We start from the raw sequence: 15,572 nt of genomic DNA on the forward strand, positions 1-15,572 counted from the left end.
ATATGAATTAAGACTTACCAAAGCAGTAACCAAATTTTTTCCTGTATAGAAGGATTACAAGTGATTTTTATTTCATTTTATGTTTGTCTGTGTTTTCCAGCTTCTATGGAGATGAATATTAATTTCATTAAAACCAAACAAAAACGCCATTTTCTCTTTGCAGGATAGGTAGGAGAAGATGAAAATTTTTAATCCAGCTCAGAAGTTCATGAGGCAAAAACAAAGGTGTTAAGAGCAAATCTTCTTCTGAATGAGTCACAAGGTGAAGAGTTGTACTTTCAAGCCATCCAGGTGGCGGCTGAAGCACTTCCTCTGCTGGGGCTTCCGGGACCCCTCAGGTGCTGCTGCCCCTCTCTGAAATGGCCCTCAAGTGTCCTGTTCACACTCTGTGGGCCTGGAGAGCTCCAAGGGATGAGGTTCTCCTCCCCCAGGGCGCTCTCAGGAGTCTGCAGAGAAGCACGGGCAGACGCGAGAGGGGCAGCCCCACGTACCGAAGAGGCCGGACACATGCGCCTCTTATTTTCGAAACTTTAAAAATTATACTTAAAAGTAACCTATTAGGGTCTGCGTTACAAAAGCAACACAAATTCGTTGCAGAAAATGCAGACGAGCAAAAAAGGAGGAAAAAAAATCACTTGACTCCATCCTCCCAGAGATGAGGAGAGCACCCTTTCTGTAGGTGCAAAAACAAAATTATTTTACCAAAGTGGAATTTTACTATAACAGCGTTTTATAGCTTTTCGACTTTTTTTTCCTTTTCCATTATGGTTTATTACAGGATATTGAATATCGTTTCTGTGCTATACAGTAGGACCTTATTTATCCATTCTAGGTATAGTAGTTTGCATGTGTATAGCTTTTTGACTTCATTCAGCAAATATTTACTGAGAAGTTACTGTGTTCCAGGTGCTGTTTCAGGTATTTGGGATACAACAGTGCATAAAACAGATCCCTGCCCTTAGGGGACTCACATTCTTGAGGAAAGATAGGAATTAGACAAAACAAACAAACAAACAGACAAAAAAACCCGGCAGTCTAGTGGTTAGGACTCTGCGCTTCCACTGCAGGGGACCTGGGTTCGATCCCTGGTTGGGAACTAAGATCCTGCCTGCTGTACAGCGTGGCCAAAAAAAAAAAAAAAAAGGATAAATGACCAAAATGATTATAGAGCATGCCAAGTATGGGCCAGGATGGACAGAGGGCCTTTCTCGAAAGAGAGTAGTGGGGTAGGGTGGGACTGCCTTCAGCAGGGTGGCCAGGGGACCTGGTCAGGGGACAGTGAAGCTGAGACCTGAAGGATGAGAGAGGGAGAGATACAGTGAGCAGCCTGGCAGGGCACCAGTGGGGACCAGTGTCCTTCCTGGTCATTGAGTATTTTACTTCATTATACCCCGTCCCAGCTTTTTCAAATTTTTTTTAATGGTGTCATACTATATGTATTCTTCTGCAACTTATTTAAAAGTTATTGTATTTTATTTTAGTTTTAAAATGTCAGTAGAATACATATAACATAAAATGTACCATCTTAATCATTTTTTAGTGTACAGTTTGCTGGCGTTAAGTATATTCACAATGTTATGCAACCATCACCACCATCCATCTCCAGAACTTTTCCATCTCCCCAAGATGAAACTCTGCACCCACAAATCAACTCCCCATTCCCCCTACCCCTGACACCCATCATTCTACTGTCTGTCTCTATGGATTTGACTCCTCTAGGGGCCTCATATAGGTAGAGTCGTACAGTATTTGTCCTTTTGTGTCCGGCTTATTTCATTTTGCATAACGTCATCTAAAACATTCCAAGACCATAGAAAGTTCTCTCTTGCCTCTTTGCAGTGTAGCCTTACCTTCTGCCCCAGGCAACTACTGATGCAGTTTCTGTCACTGCAGATTAGTTTCATCTGTTTTGAAATTTCATAAAAGTAGAATCATATAATGTGTACTTTTTTGTTTCTTTGACTTCTTTCCTCAGTTTAATGTTTCTGGAATTGATTCATGTTGCCTTGTGTATCAGTAGGTCTTTCTAATGCCATGTATTCTATGATATGAAAATACCAGTAGTTTGCTTCAGTCCCCTGTTTGTTGGACATTTAGGGTCTTTCCAATTTTTGGCTATTATGTATAAAGCTATTATGAGTGTCTGTGTACAAGTCTTTGTGTAGATGCATGATTTCATTTCTCCTGGGAAAATATCTAAGAGAGGAATTGCAGGATCCTATGATAAGTACAAGCTTAACTTTGTAGGAAACTGCTAAACTATTTTCCAAAGCTTTTTATACCACTTAACACTCCTATCAGAATATATGAGAATTCCTTTACAAATTCAGCAACAGCTGGTAACGTAGGTTATTAGTTTTAGATATTCTTGGGTGTGTGAGATGTTATCTCATGGTTTTAACTTGCATGTCTCTGATGGCAGATGACGTTGAGCGTGCTTTCATGGGCTTGTTGGCCGTTCTTACTTGGTGAAGTATATGTTCAATCATTTGTCCATTTAACAAAATTGGACCATTTATCCTTTTGGGAGTTGGTAAGAGTTCTTTGTATATTTTGGATATTTGTCAGATACAGGTTTCGTGAACATTTTCTCCCAGCCTGTAGCTTGCCTTTTCATTTTCTTAACAGCATCTTTTGAAAAGAAAAAGTTTTAATTTTGAAAAAGTCCAGTTCATCAATGTTTCCTTTTATGACTGATGCCTTTTGTGTCCTGAGACCTTCGCCAGCTTCAAAGTCGCCAAGATTTTCTCCTGTTTTTTCCTCTAGAAGTTTCAGAGTTTTAATTTGTTTGTTTAAAGTCTGTGATCCGGAGACTTGGCGGGCTGCTCCGTGCCCAGGCTGGTCCTGGAGGGGCTGTTGGTCGACGGGAGGGTCAGGGTGAGGTCCGGGGCTGCGGTGGAGGGGAGGTCAGCCGCAGCACCGTGGTGGCTCAGCAGACGGACCTTGAGGGCTCCGTGGGGTTTGCAGATCTCCCACATCAAGTGTACAGCAATCAGTGAAGAGAGCGGTTGAATTCACTCTTAGGGTTCTATATTAACCAATTCATTATTCCTCACGGATTTGTATTCCCCAGAGCATCCAGGTCCTTCCATAGAATAAAAAAGACCGTATAGGTGGAACAATCCAAAGTTTTCTTCTCAGAAGGTGGTGTTCAGTTGCTGCTCAGAACAGTTGATGCCCTGGGGTTTGGAGATGCAGTCGGTCATAGTAACTGCTGACAGCCTGTTACTGACTGCATTGATAGTACATGCGAGGACCACCTAAGTGCAGAATCTCAAGTGAACAGACGTTAGATGCTGGACAACAAGATGCAGTGTTGTTTACACTTCGTTGCTCCTTCAAGACATGGACTTCAACCACTGGATATCGAGTTTATGAAGTGTTTGCATGAAAAAGTGAGTATTAGCCCACTTATTGCCAAAGCTCACACCAGAGAAGTGCCAACAGTTTAGAAAACAGATGATGAAAGCAACCCAAGACTATAAAATTAAAATACGTGAATTTCCAGAAACAGATGATGATGAAGAAGAAAATCTTGTTAAAAACATGGAGGACCGTTTACCTCTTGCTGTGGAAGGTGGCAATACTGTCATCAAGGTTAATGGCAAAAGGGTCAGAGGAAGGCGGTATCCTTGGGGTATTGCTGAAGTTAAAAGTGGTGAACATTGGGATTTGACAATTCTAAGAAGTATGTTGCTAAGAACACACATGCAGGACTTGAAAAATGTTATTGGTAACGTGCGCTATGAGAACTACAGAAGCAGAAAACCTGCAGCTGTGACTTACAATGGAGTTGATAACAACAAGAACAAAAGACAGCTTCCTAAGAGCCCCCTGGCACAAATGGAAGAAGAAAGAAGGGAGCGTGTAGCTAAGATGAAGTTGGAGATGGAGCAGGTGTTGGAGATGAAGGCCAAAGAAAAAGTTCAAAAGCTGAAGGACTCTGAAGCTGAGCTCCAGCGGCACCATGAGCAAATGAAAAAGAATTTGGAAGCACTGCACAAAGAATTAGAGGAAAAATGTCATCAATTTGAAGATGAGAAAGCAAACTGGAAAGCTCAACAGTGTACTTTCGAACAACCGAACTCTTTGAGAACCATGGAAAAGAATGAGAAGAAAGGGAAGATCTTTTAAACCCTCTACTGACCACCAATTACATTAAAGTCTGTGATTCATTTCTAAATAATTTTTGTTTACGATATGTAGGGTAGGGGTTAAAGTTCATTTTTTTTACCATATGGATATCATTGTTGCAGTACCATTTGTTGAAAAGACCATCTTTTGCCCATTGAATTATATCAGTACCTTGGGATTTCCCTGGTGGTTCAGTGGGTAAGACTCCACGCTCCCAATGCAGGGGGCGCAGGTTCTATCCCTGGTCAGGGAACTACATCCTGCATGCCACAACTAAGAGTCCGCATGCCGTGGCTAGGAAGTCTGCACGCCACAACTAAGACTTGGCACAGCCAAAATTAAATAATAATAATAATAATAGTAATGAATTATATCAGTACCTTTGTTGGAAGTCAATTAACAACAAATGTGTGGGTCTAGACTCTACTCTGTTCCCTTGAGCTGTATGTCTGTGTTTGAGCCCATGCCACACTGACTTGATTGCTGTAGCTTTATAGAAAGTCTTAAGTGGTATAAGTCTTCCAACTTTGTTCTTTTCAAAAATTGTTTTGGCTATTCTAGGTCTTTTGCTTTTCCCTATAAATTTTATTTTTTTTTAATGAATAAAATTTATTTATTTATTTATTTATTTATTTAGACTGTGTTGGGTCTTCATTGCTGTGCATGGGCGGGCTTTCTCTAGTTGTGGCGAGCAGGGGCTACTCTTCATTGCAGCGCATGGGCTTCTTATTGCGGTGGCTTGTCTTGTGGAGCACGGGCTCTAGGCATGTGGGCTTCAGTAGTTGCGGCACGTGGACCCTAGGGTGCGGGGGCTTCAGTAGTGGTGGAACACGGGCTCTAGGGCACACGGGCTTCAGTAGTTGTGGCACACGGGCTCAGTAGCTGTGGCTTGTGGGCTCTAGAGCACAGGCTCAGTAGTTGTGGCGCATGGGCTTAGTTGCTTCACGGCATGTGGGATCTTCCTGGACCAGGGATTGAACCCGTGTCCCTTGCATTGGCAGGAGGATTCTTAACCACTGCACCACCAGGGAAGTCCCCTTATAAATTTTAGAATCAGCTCGGCAATTTCTACAAACAAGCCTGCTGGGATTTTGATTGAGATTACATTGAATCTGTAGGTCAATTTGGGGAGAACGGACACCTTAACAATATTAAGTGTGCTAGTCCATGAACATGGTATATCTCTCCATTTATTTAAATCTAATTTAATTTCTTGGATAGGAAGATTCAACATTCATCATAATTTTCAATGGCAACGTAGTACAACAGTGTACGGTTGTGTTATTATTTATCCAATTGCCTCTTGTTGTTCACTTAGATTATGTCCAGTTTCCCCCCATTATAAACAGTGCTACAGTGGATGTCTTTGTCATTCTGTCTTTGCACACACCCTTGATGAATTACTGAGAGAAAATCTGGAGCCAAGTCAACCCTCTTGACTGTTCTTTGCTCTCTGCCTTACTTAAACTGGTGGGCATTTGTGTGCAGTGGAATGTGGAATGCCAGTGATCGGGCTTGCTTTTGGTGAAGCCCAGTGCACGGTGACTTAGAACAGGGGTCGGCTAACTGTGACAGCAGGCCGGGATTGTTTTGTCAGGCCTCCGAGCTAAGAATTTTTTTAAAATATATTTTTAATGGATTATAAAACAAAACAGAAACAAAGAAGAGTATGTGATGAAGGTCTCTGTGGGCAGCAAAGCCTAAATACTTACTACCTGGGCCCTTATAGAAAAACTTTGCTGACCCCTGACTTAGAGCAAGGCTCTGCACTGGACAGACCTGATCAGGTCCCCGCCCACCCCGTACTAGCCCAGGATCAACTGTGGCCAAGTTCCTAGCTCCTTAAGCTCCAGTTCTGTTTCTTCATCTGTAAAACGGGCTGTGAGAGTACACAGAGGGTTGTCGGCCACAGGGCTTTTTTTTTTTCTCTATCTGAAGTTGCAGGAACGTAAGTAGTCTGATTGCACATGTGAGTCAAGAGTGGGCCTGTCACTGTCATCCTTGTCTGGGGCAATGTTCATGGCACTGGGCATCAAGCTCATAACCTGGCTCAGCCATCTAGCTGGAGAGATGGGGCACATACCAAAGATACTCAAAAAACCCACATACTGCAGCTTAAAATAGTGTGGAGCTGCCACCAATCCAGCGCACTTGGCCTCAGTGGAAACGAAAAACTAAAAATCTGGGTTCAAATGAGGAGGACTGGAATTTAGAACCTTGAACCCCGTCATTGTCATGTGACCATTTTAAATGATAGCTTCTAACTGCCTCTCCCTCTGTGAACTGCCCACACTTGGGAAACCATGGCTCACCAAGGAAGGGGGAGCATTGGTGACATGCGGACGAACCTGATTGTGTCTATCGCCTAGGGTCGGGGGTTCTGAGCAGTACAAAGTTCTTGGGAGGCTCAAAGGATGATCTGAGGGTCTCAGTGGCACTCCTGGAAGGGGCGGATCCTTCTGTCCATGGGGAGCAATAGTTGGAGAGGCCCCGTGGCCCTCTCCTGCAGATCCCTCTCTCGGGAATCACGAAGGTAACGCCCAGCAGTGACTAGTGAAGGGTCCAACACCCCCCCAGGAGGGGCTGGCCCTGTTTGCCAGCTCCACCCAAACCTTCTTCAACTGTGCCTTCAGTGGTGTGTTTTTATTGTCCCTGTGGATGGACTGGGGAGTGTGTCCAGCCTGTGGATACCCCAAATGTCCAAAAATTCACTTTCCTCTCCCAGGAGGAATTCTGGGCTGTTTTTAGCCCCTGGTTGGTGCTAAGAGTGATTTTAAGGTAACGGAGCTACATGAGGTGTGCTGGTTTGTCCCTCTAGGTTCCCTGCCAGAGGCCTGCACTCACCCCGGTCCACTGCAGCCCGGCACTGTCGGCCGTCACCGGAGAATGTGGATGCTGGCCGCTTCCTGGGGCTGTCGCTTTGCACAAAGGTAGGCCCACAGCCTGCTCCACTCTGGTGTAGCCCTTCTGCACAGACCAAGGAGGAAGTTTGGATTTTTCTTTTTAGGTGAAATAATGGAATTGTGGTTATGTTTGTTTGTTTTTACTTTTTCTTTTTTCAAGTCTCATAGAAAAACATACACAGATGAAATGACGTGATATCTGGGATTTGCTGCAAAAAAAGAGGAAGTGGGAGGTTGAGATGAAGCAAGGTTGGCCATGGATTAATTGTGAAGCCAGGTGATGGGTACATGGGGGTGTGTTACACACTTCTGTCTGCATCTGCATATTTACATTTTCCGTAAGTTCCAAAGAGCGCGCCTTAAGTGTCTGACCAGCTTGGGTTTCGGCCTTAGCCCTGGTGCTTCTGTTTGCAAGACCTGAGGCCAGAAGTGTCCTGTTTCCTCATCTACAAAATAGGGCAAAACACAGCTGCCTCCAGGATTGCTGGGGGAAGTTTTCAGTGAAAGAATACACGGAAAGCACTTAGTCTGGGACCTGGCCCCTAATCAGTCCCAACCCCTCCTGCTCTGGCTGGGAGTCCGGGCCACTTCACCCGCGGCTGACCATTTGGAGTGAGGAGGGGGCTTACAGGAGGGTGCCTGGGGGTGTCTACCTCCCTCTGGTGGATGCACAGCCTCTGCCTTTGATTAAAGCACTTTTGGCTCCACCCACATCTTTGATTGGTTGGACCTTTCTTGGTAATAGTTTGGAGCTAGAATCAAAAGCCAGGTTCCTGGGTACAATTTCTGCTAAAATATTGGGTTGTGGAAGCATTTACTTAGTTATTTCTTTTTAAACATTTTCTTTTGAAATAATTATAGATTCACAGTAAGTTGCCAAAAATGTGCTGGGAGGTCCCATGTACCTTTCACCCAGTGTCCCCCAGTGGTAACACATCTCTGGTGTATCTGTAACACAGTGTCATGACCAAGAAAGTGACTGGTACCACCCACGGAGCTTATTCAGATTTCACCAGTTTTACCTGCACCCGTTTGTGTGTGTGAGGTGTGTGTGTGTGTGTGTGTGTGTTCAGTTCTGAGCAGTTTTACACACATGTAGAGCCACGTAACTTACCACCACAGTCAAAATACAGAACCACCTATCACCACCAAGGAGTTCCCTCAAAGGAAGCATTTGTTTTTGAAAACAGAAATAGCTGTTTTTCCTTCTGATTTAAAAAAAGAGAGAAATTATACACAGAAGAGTGTCAGGAAGGAAGTTTGCCACAGTATCATCAGCAGTTTTACTTTATACTTTGTACTTTTTTTTTAACATCATCTGAGTTTTGTTTTTATAATAAGCATGTATCATTGTCAAAAAACAACAAAGCTATTGTGAAATCTATCACCCAGATACACCACCATTTGGTGCTTTAGTGAACATCTTTCAGACCTCTTCCTAGGTTGGCTTGCCTGCCCTTCTCTCTGACTTGCTCCTTCTCAGGAAACACTTTTTGGAGGAGCTTCTGCTCTGATGGCCTCTTCTAGTATCGTGGTGTTTAAGGATTCTTCTCTAAGTGGGGTTTCCTGTGAGATAAGTGGCCTCTGGGGCACCTGGCCTCTCAGAAGCTCTTGAGAAGAGGGGTCTTGCTTGCTTAGAGAAGACTGAGGTCAACATCTGCTTCTTGCCTTTCTACTTGGTTTTGAGATCCAGCCTCTCCACCCAGCCCTCTGCTGCCCCCTTGGGTAGAGTAGTCTCCGGGTCATGGGTCTGGTGTCTTTTAATAAAAGTACCACGGTTTTAGATTCCTTGACACGCAGCTTCCCCAATGTAGGCAGAACCCTTGCATCTTCCCTGTCGACACTTTTAATCATCACACCCAGCGCCTGAATCCTAATCATCATCCCAGCACCTGCTCTCCCTGTGCCAGCCCTGTGCCAGCCCTGCGCCAGGCGTTTGACGTCTATTATCTTCATGAGGCCTCTGAGCAGCCCATCAGGGTGGGTGTTATCTCCCTCCCCCGTTCTCAGGCAAGGAGGGTGAGGCTCAGAGAAGTTAAGCAGCTTCCCTGGGTCACCCGCTGGTATGTGGCAGAGCTGGGACTCGAGACCAAAGTGTGCACTTCACCACCTGCCTCCCCTGCCTCTGGCCAGCAGTGGCTGCCATTAACCCAGGATTCCTTGTGTTTTCTCGTAGGTAAGCCCAGGCCAGCATGGGGGACTCCAGGGGCCTTTGCCCTCATCTTGACTCTGTAGGGGAGGTGACCAAAGAGGACTTGCTGCTCAAATCCAAGGTAAAGGGTCAGACCTTACGGGGCTGAGGCCCACACCCAGGGCCACCACATTCCTGGGGTGCGAACATTTCTGAAGCAGTGGAAGAGCTGGCTCCTGACGGTCTCTGCTTGGCCTTTGCTGTAAATGGAGAAGCTGGCGTTTGTTTAGGAGGCCTTCCGGGGGCTGTGTCCTAACAGCCATTAACTACCATGTAGACCAGTCCATTTGGGAACACTGATGCTCTGCCCATTAGTGGTTGGAGCAGGTGCAAGGCAGGGAATGAGTCAGACTCCGAGAGTCCACGGGCATTTTTGCACACGTGACCTGGGAAGGGCTCAGGGAGCCTCAAAGAGAGAAGGTGGGCCACTTTGAATAGGGAAGATGTGTTGTTGTCTGTTTGTTAAGTTAAATTTTTTTAAATAGGTAACGTGGTTCAAAAATGAAACAATGTAAGAAGAAAAATGTCAAGAAGTACCCCCGCCCCCACCTGCCTTGTGCCCACCTTCTCCATTCCACCTTCATGTAACCAGGGACATTAGTTTCTTTTGTATCTTTTCAGAGTTTCTTTATGGGAATACTTATTTTTCATTTTCCCCTTTATTACATAAAAGGTAGTGTACCACAGCTATTTTTTTTTTAAAGATTTATTGATTGATTGATTGATTGATTGCTATGTTGGGTCTTCATTTCTGTGCTAGGCCTTTCTCTAGTTGCGGCAAGCGGGGGCCACTCTTCATTACGGTGCGCGGACCTCTCACTATCGTGGCCTCTCTTGTTGCGGAGCACAGGCTCCAGACGCGCAGGCTCAGTAATTGTGGCTCACGGGCCTAGTAGCTCCGCGGCATGTGGGATCTTCCCAGACCAGGGCTCGAACCCGTGTCCCCTGCATTAGCAGGCAGATTCTCAACAACCGCGCCACCAGGGAAGCCCCCGCGGCTATTTTTGTAATGTAGTTTATTCACAGGGCAGTATATCTTGGAGCTCTCTGTCCTCGGCACATAGATCTCATGGTTTATCTTGAAGTTGCATCATATTCGTTGTGTGGACTCCATAACTGATCCTCTGTGGGTGGACATCTGGGCCCTTTGCAGCCTTCTGCCGATACAGTGTCATTGTGTTCAGGGGCAGAGCCATGTGTAGGGGCCATTCCCAGAAGTGAGGGTGGGTCAGATTCCTAGACATATTTCCTTGTCTTCTTTCCAGGCACCTAATGCTGGTCGTTCAGCCTCCCTGCACCAGCAGGTTCTGGGTGGCTTTTGGCCTGAGCTGGTTTAGTCTGGGCCCGCGTGTGGGCGCGATTCTTCAAAGTACCCTTGGCTTCTTTTGAAGTAGTTTCACTGGCTGTTACTGAACCAAGTTTGTTTGCCCAGCATGCATCAAGCCAAATGCCAAGACACCGAGGTTTGCAGCAGAGAAAGGATTTATTCACAAGGCAGCCAAGCGAGGAGACAAGAGAACAAGTCTCAGGTCCACCTCCCCGAAGGCGAGGGGCTTGGGGTATTTATGGCATAAAGAAGCAAGGTGGTCTTAGGCGTGGGGAAAGGTGAGGTAATCAGTGTTCTGCGCAGGTGTTATCTGAGTTACATCCTTCTTCCTGGGATGTGTGTTCACAACTAGCATGATCTGAGGGTGGAGTTTTTGGCCCTCTGACAACAAAAGGTCATTCATCGGACACCTACGTAGGCCCAGTTTTAGGGTCAGTGGTCCCAACCAGTCTAAGCCAGCTCAAACTGGACAAGAGCTGACTCCAAGTTTCTGAAAAACAGCTTAAGCCCCTATTCCTATAGTGACCCATACATCAGAGCTGTTAAGAGCTGTTATCTATAGGGGTTGTTAAGGAGTCTTGTGATATATAGGCTACGCAAAGCTCGGAGGGTATGCAATGCAATTTGAGAAAAATAATTAAGACAAGCTTGCTCAGTGAAGGCAGGCTGAAAGCAGAGGGGCTTTTTAAGGAGCTGTTTCCTTAGCTGCTATTCTGTAAGACAAGTTCAATTTCTGTTAATCACCAATTTCTTTTAACCCTAAGGGGCACGGTTTCAGTGTGGTCAGGAGGAGGGGCAGAGCAAGGCTCTGGTGCATTTGCACTGTCTAATGCTGGGTCTCTTCCTGAGTCTGCACAAAGGAATAAGTGAGACAAACTGAGAGGATTTCTCAGGGAATCTGAGAGCAGGGAGGAGATAAACGAGGTGGGAAGAGGGAGGCAAAACATGGAAAGACTGCGCTGGGACGTGGCAGCCTTTTGGAAATCTACAAAATGAAACCAATGTTGTTTTAAAATACCCAGAAGGGGCTTCCCTGGTGGTGCAGTGGTTAAGAATCTGCCTGCCAATGCAGGGGACACGGGTTCGAGCCCTGGTCCGGGAAGATCCCACATGCCATGGAGCAACTAAGCCCGTGTGCCACAACTACTGACCCTGTGCTCTAGAGCCCGCGAGCCCCAGCTACTGAGCACACGTGCCACAACTACTGAAGCCTGCGTGCCCAATGCAGCCATAAATAAATAAATAAATAATAAACAAATAAATAAATAAAATTTATAAAATAAAATACCCAGAAGGGGCAAGGATTGAACAGGTAGCTCAAAATGGAGGAAATGCAAATGGCCGAGAAACTCTTGAAAAAAGATGCCTGACTTCCCTGATGGTTAAGGATTTTTTTTTTTTTTTATAGCTACTTTATTTATTTATTTTTGGCTGTGTTGGGTCTTCGGTTCGTGCGAGGGCTTTCTCTAGTTGCGGCAAGCAGGGGCCACTCTTCATCGCGGTGCGCGGGCCTTTCACTATCGCGGCCCCTCCCGTTGCGGGGCGCAGGCTCAGTAGTTGTGGCTCACGGGCCCAGCTGCTCCGTGGCATGTGGGATCTTCCCAGACCAGGGCTCGAACCCGTGTCCCCTGCATTAGCAGGCAGATTCTCAACCACTGCGCCACCAGGGAAGCCCTGGTTAAGGATTTTGCCAGAGAAAACAACATGACCCCATTTTCAGATGGGCAAAGCAGAAGTTGCTCTCACTCAGAGCTGACCGAGGGAGGGAAGTAGACCAGGCGTGGTAGTGGGGTTAGGCATTACTGTGACTTTAGGGGTGCAATTCCACCTCTGGGAGTTTATCTAGTAGAAATGTAGTACCAGTTACACATACAGCAGTATTTATTGAGCATTATTTGTAAAAGGAAAATACTGGTGGCAGTCTGCATATTCATCAAGAAGGGAATGAGTGAACAGACTGTGGTGTCTGTGCCCGTAGTGTGTGCCACCGTGCACTTACTGCAGAGCGTGAGATGTGGTCTCTGTGTACAGACTAGAAGGATGACCACACAGAGGTGACAGAGGCCTGTTACCGAAAAATTTGTATAGTATGATCTTTTTTTTTTTTAATTAATTATTATTTTTTTTTTTTTTATGGCTGTGTTGGGTCTTCGTTTCTGTGCAAGGGCTTTCTCTAGTTGCGGCGAGCGGGGGCCACTCTTCATCGCGGTGCGCGGGCCTCTCACTATCGCGGCCTCTCTTGTTGCGGAGCACAGGCTCCAGATGCGCAGGCTCAGTAATTGTGGCTCACAGGCCCAGTTGCTCTGCGGCATGTGGGATGTTCCCAGACCAGGGCTCGAACCCGTGTCCCCTGCATTGGCAGGCAGACTCTCAACCACTGCGCCACCAGGGAAGCCCTGATCTTATTTTTGCTAGAAATCACACACACCACCCATCTATGCATATATGTTTATATAAGAAGAAGATACGGAGGGATATACTTCAAATTATTACAGCATATATGTATTGCATATAATATACTACACATTATATACAGAATATATGTATTGTATATAATATACTACACGTTATATACAGTGTATGTGTATCATTTAAATTGTTAAACATACAATACTTTTATCATTCAAATGACTGAAATGAAAAAAAAAAAAACTTGGGAAGATGGGAGTGAACTGTGAAATCAGGAAATCACAAAAGAGATGACAGATTTGGAAAGGTAAAGAGCTGTGACTTTGAGTCCACTAAGCAGACTGATCTCCAGCCAGCCGTAGCATCCTTAGCAAGAGACCCTAAATCACAGATTGCAAATCTCTGCCCTGTTGTGTGGGATGAGCTGTGTCGCCTCCACAATAGTGAGAGTCCCACATTCAGGCTCTTTACAAACAGCCAAAACCTGGGCTTAGTGAGACGAAGAAGTTCCCATGGAGGCCTGGGGGTCGACGTGGTCACCCTTGGGAGGAAACTGGGAAGTTTGATGACCCCGGCTCCTCAGCTTCCCCTTCTGACTCTGCTCTGTAGGGTCATGACCTCTCTGAGCCGCAGTTTCTCATCTTACGAAAGGGGATCTTGATGGGACCTGCTGCACAGACTGTGGTGGGGATTACGTGAGCAAAGTGTAAAAAACTTAGCTGGTTGCTTGGACCGTTGTGATCCCTCACCAGAGGTCAGCTCTCACTCTGATTAAGTACTCTGTAACTGCTACCAGCGCTTAGAATTCATCTCACAACTGGCAGAGACACGTTGGGTATTGTGGAGGCTCAGTTGGGAATTGCTGTTCTAGACAGGCACAGACAAAATTACTTAGGACAGCTTAAATTACAACAAAGAGACCCTGAGATACGGTGGCTTAAATGAGATAGTTTATTTTTCTCTCACTGAACAGTCCAGATGTAGGTAGCACTGATAGAGTGGCTCTGCCATTCTCAACACATGGCTTTCATCTCCAGGTCCAAAGTGGTTGCTTCACTTCCTGCCATCACATCTGCATTCCAGCCAATGGAAAGAGGAGAAAGAGCAAGGGTTATGCAAAACTCAGAAGTGGCACATGTCGCTTTTTGCTGTCATGCTATTGACTAGAACTGAGCCCCATGATCACAGCGGGGGCTGGGACACATAGTCTGCAGCTGGCTGGCCATGTGCTCAGCCTAAATTCATGGATTCTTTTATTAAAGCGGGGAGGAGAGATATTGGTAGACAAGAAGCAGGCTCTGTCATCCAGACCACCAGAAACCTGGGTGTTTTCTGTGGTCAACAAATATATTGATCTCCTGATCTGTACCAGGCTCTCTGTGAAGTCGCAGGGGTAGGCAAAACAGACCATCCTTCTTTCATGGAGCCCACAGTCTAGGTGGGGAGAAAGGCTTAAATAAATAAATGCAACGAAGGAAGAGTAGAAGGTATGTTGAGGGAGCATATTATGGCGTCTGTTTATTTAGGCTTTAAATGATTGTATTGAAAATGTTTTTACAGGCACGTGATAAAACAAAATTCAAACAATAAAATTTAAAGTGCCCCTGTGGGCCAGTGAGGGCTTCTGAGGCAAAGCCTCTAAGCTGAGACCTTCAGGTGCGTCCGTCAGTGCACATCCAACAGGCCACTCACACCCTTCTCTTCCTCTCTTTCCGCACCTCACGCAGGGCACCTGTCAGTCATGCGGTGTTTCCGGACCCAACCTGTGGGCCTGTCTCCAGGTAAAGTATCCTTGCAGCTGTCTGGGGTGGGGAGCTGGGTCCAGACTCTGGGATGGGAACATCCGTCCCCCATGGGCACGGCTGGGAACCTTGGGCAGGGACACAGGGCATGGATGTCTCGGGTGTGGTTCCCAAGCCCAAGCCAAGAGGGCCCCAGAGTCTGCGAGCCCCCGGGCTGGCTGCCCTGGCAGCCATTAAAGATGCCAAGAGGAGAAAGCAAGTTGGAGAAGACTCTGGACTGAATGATCCCATCGGCATTAAAGTGTGTGTATGTGTGTGTGTGTGTGTGACGATGTAGCATCTTGGCTCTGAGCCCTGGCCCGGGCCTTTGTTTCCCTGTCTATAAAGTAGAGTCCACAGCACTGATAACTACCCCCGCCTTGCAGACCCACCTTAGGGTAGAATTTGACGAGATGATGCCTGTGACGGTCTTAACAGGGTGTGTGTGGCCGGTAGACATTGTCCAGGAAAATCTGGTCGTGATTATTACTGCTTACCAAAAAGAGTAACAGTAGATGTATCAACACGTGACAGTTTTCTCTGGGGGGTAGAATTATGGGTAGTTCATTTTTCTTTGTAACTTTGTAGTGTTTTCCAACTTTTCTACAAGTATGTATTGTATTTTATAGTCATACTGAAAATGGCTGTTAACTTAAAATTTCTTTGAAAACAAATACAAGGAGAAACAAAAAAGCCCACAGGGGTGAAAATACCATAGTTCAAGTCTGTCTTTGCAGAAGACATAGGACCCCCCACGGGGCTCTGGCCTCCTCCTCTTGGGCCTGTTGCTCAGTGTAAAATACACTGCAAGACACCGTCTGGGCCCC

The 15,572-nt window shown here is 46.0% G+C and overlaps 1 protein-coding gene and 1 pseudogene across 4 annotated transcripts in view; both read left to right on the top strand.

The window, feature by feature from the left end:
• Positions 1 to 15,572, top strand: part of USP20 (ubiquitin specific peptidase 20) — a 49,107-nt gene that overhangs the window by 7,591 nt on the left and 25,944 nt on the right. The window contains exons 2-4 of one of the 4 annotated variants that reach the window (XM_057548242.1): positions 6,953 to 7,064; positions 9,214 to 9,310; positions 14,692 to 14,745. In XM_057548242.1, coding sequence (XP_057404225.1) covers positions 9,230 to 9,310; positions 14,692 to 14,745 — 135 coding nt within the window. In that variant the 5' untranslated portion in view covers positions 6,953 to 7,064; positions 9,214 to 9,229. Of the gene's footprint in view, positions 1 to 6,952; positions 7,065 to 7,154; positions 7,287 to 8,578; positions 9,018 to 9,213; positions 9,311 to 14,691; positions 14,746 to 15,572 lie in introns of those variants that run through there. The other 3 variants (XM_057548245.1, XM_057548243.1, XM_057548244.1) reach the window with 3 other exon arrangements.
• On the top strand, positions 1,191 to 4,134 carry LOC103008236 (septin-7-like; annotated as a pseudogene).

Source organism: Balaenoptera acutorostrata, chromosome 6 (genome assembly GCF_949987535.1).
Source record: "Balaenoptera acutorostrata chromosome 6, mBalAcu1.1, whole genome shotgun sequence".
NCBI classification, from domain to species: Eukaryota; Metazoa; Chordata; class Mammalia; order Artiodactyla; family Balaenopteridae; genus Balaenoptera; species Balaenoptera acutorostrata.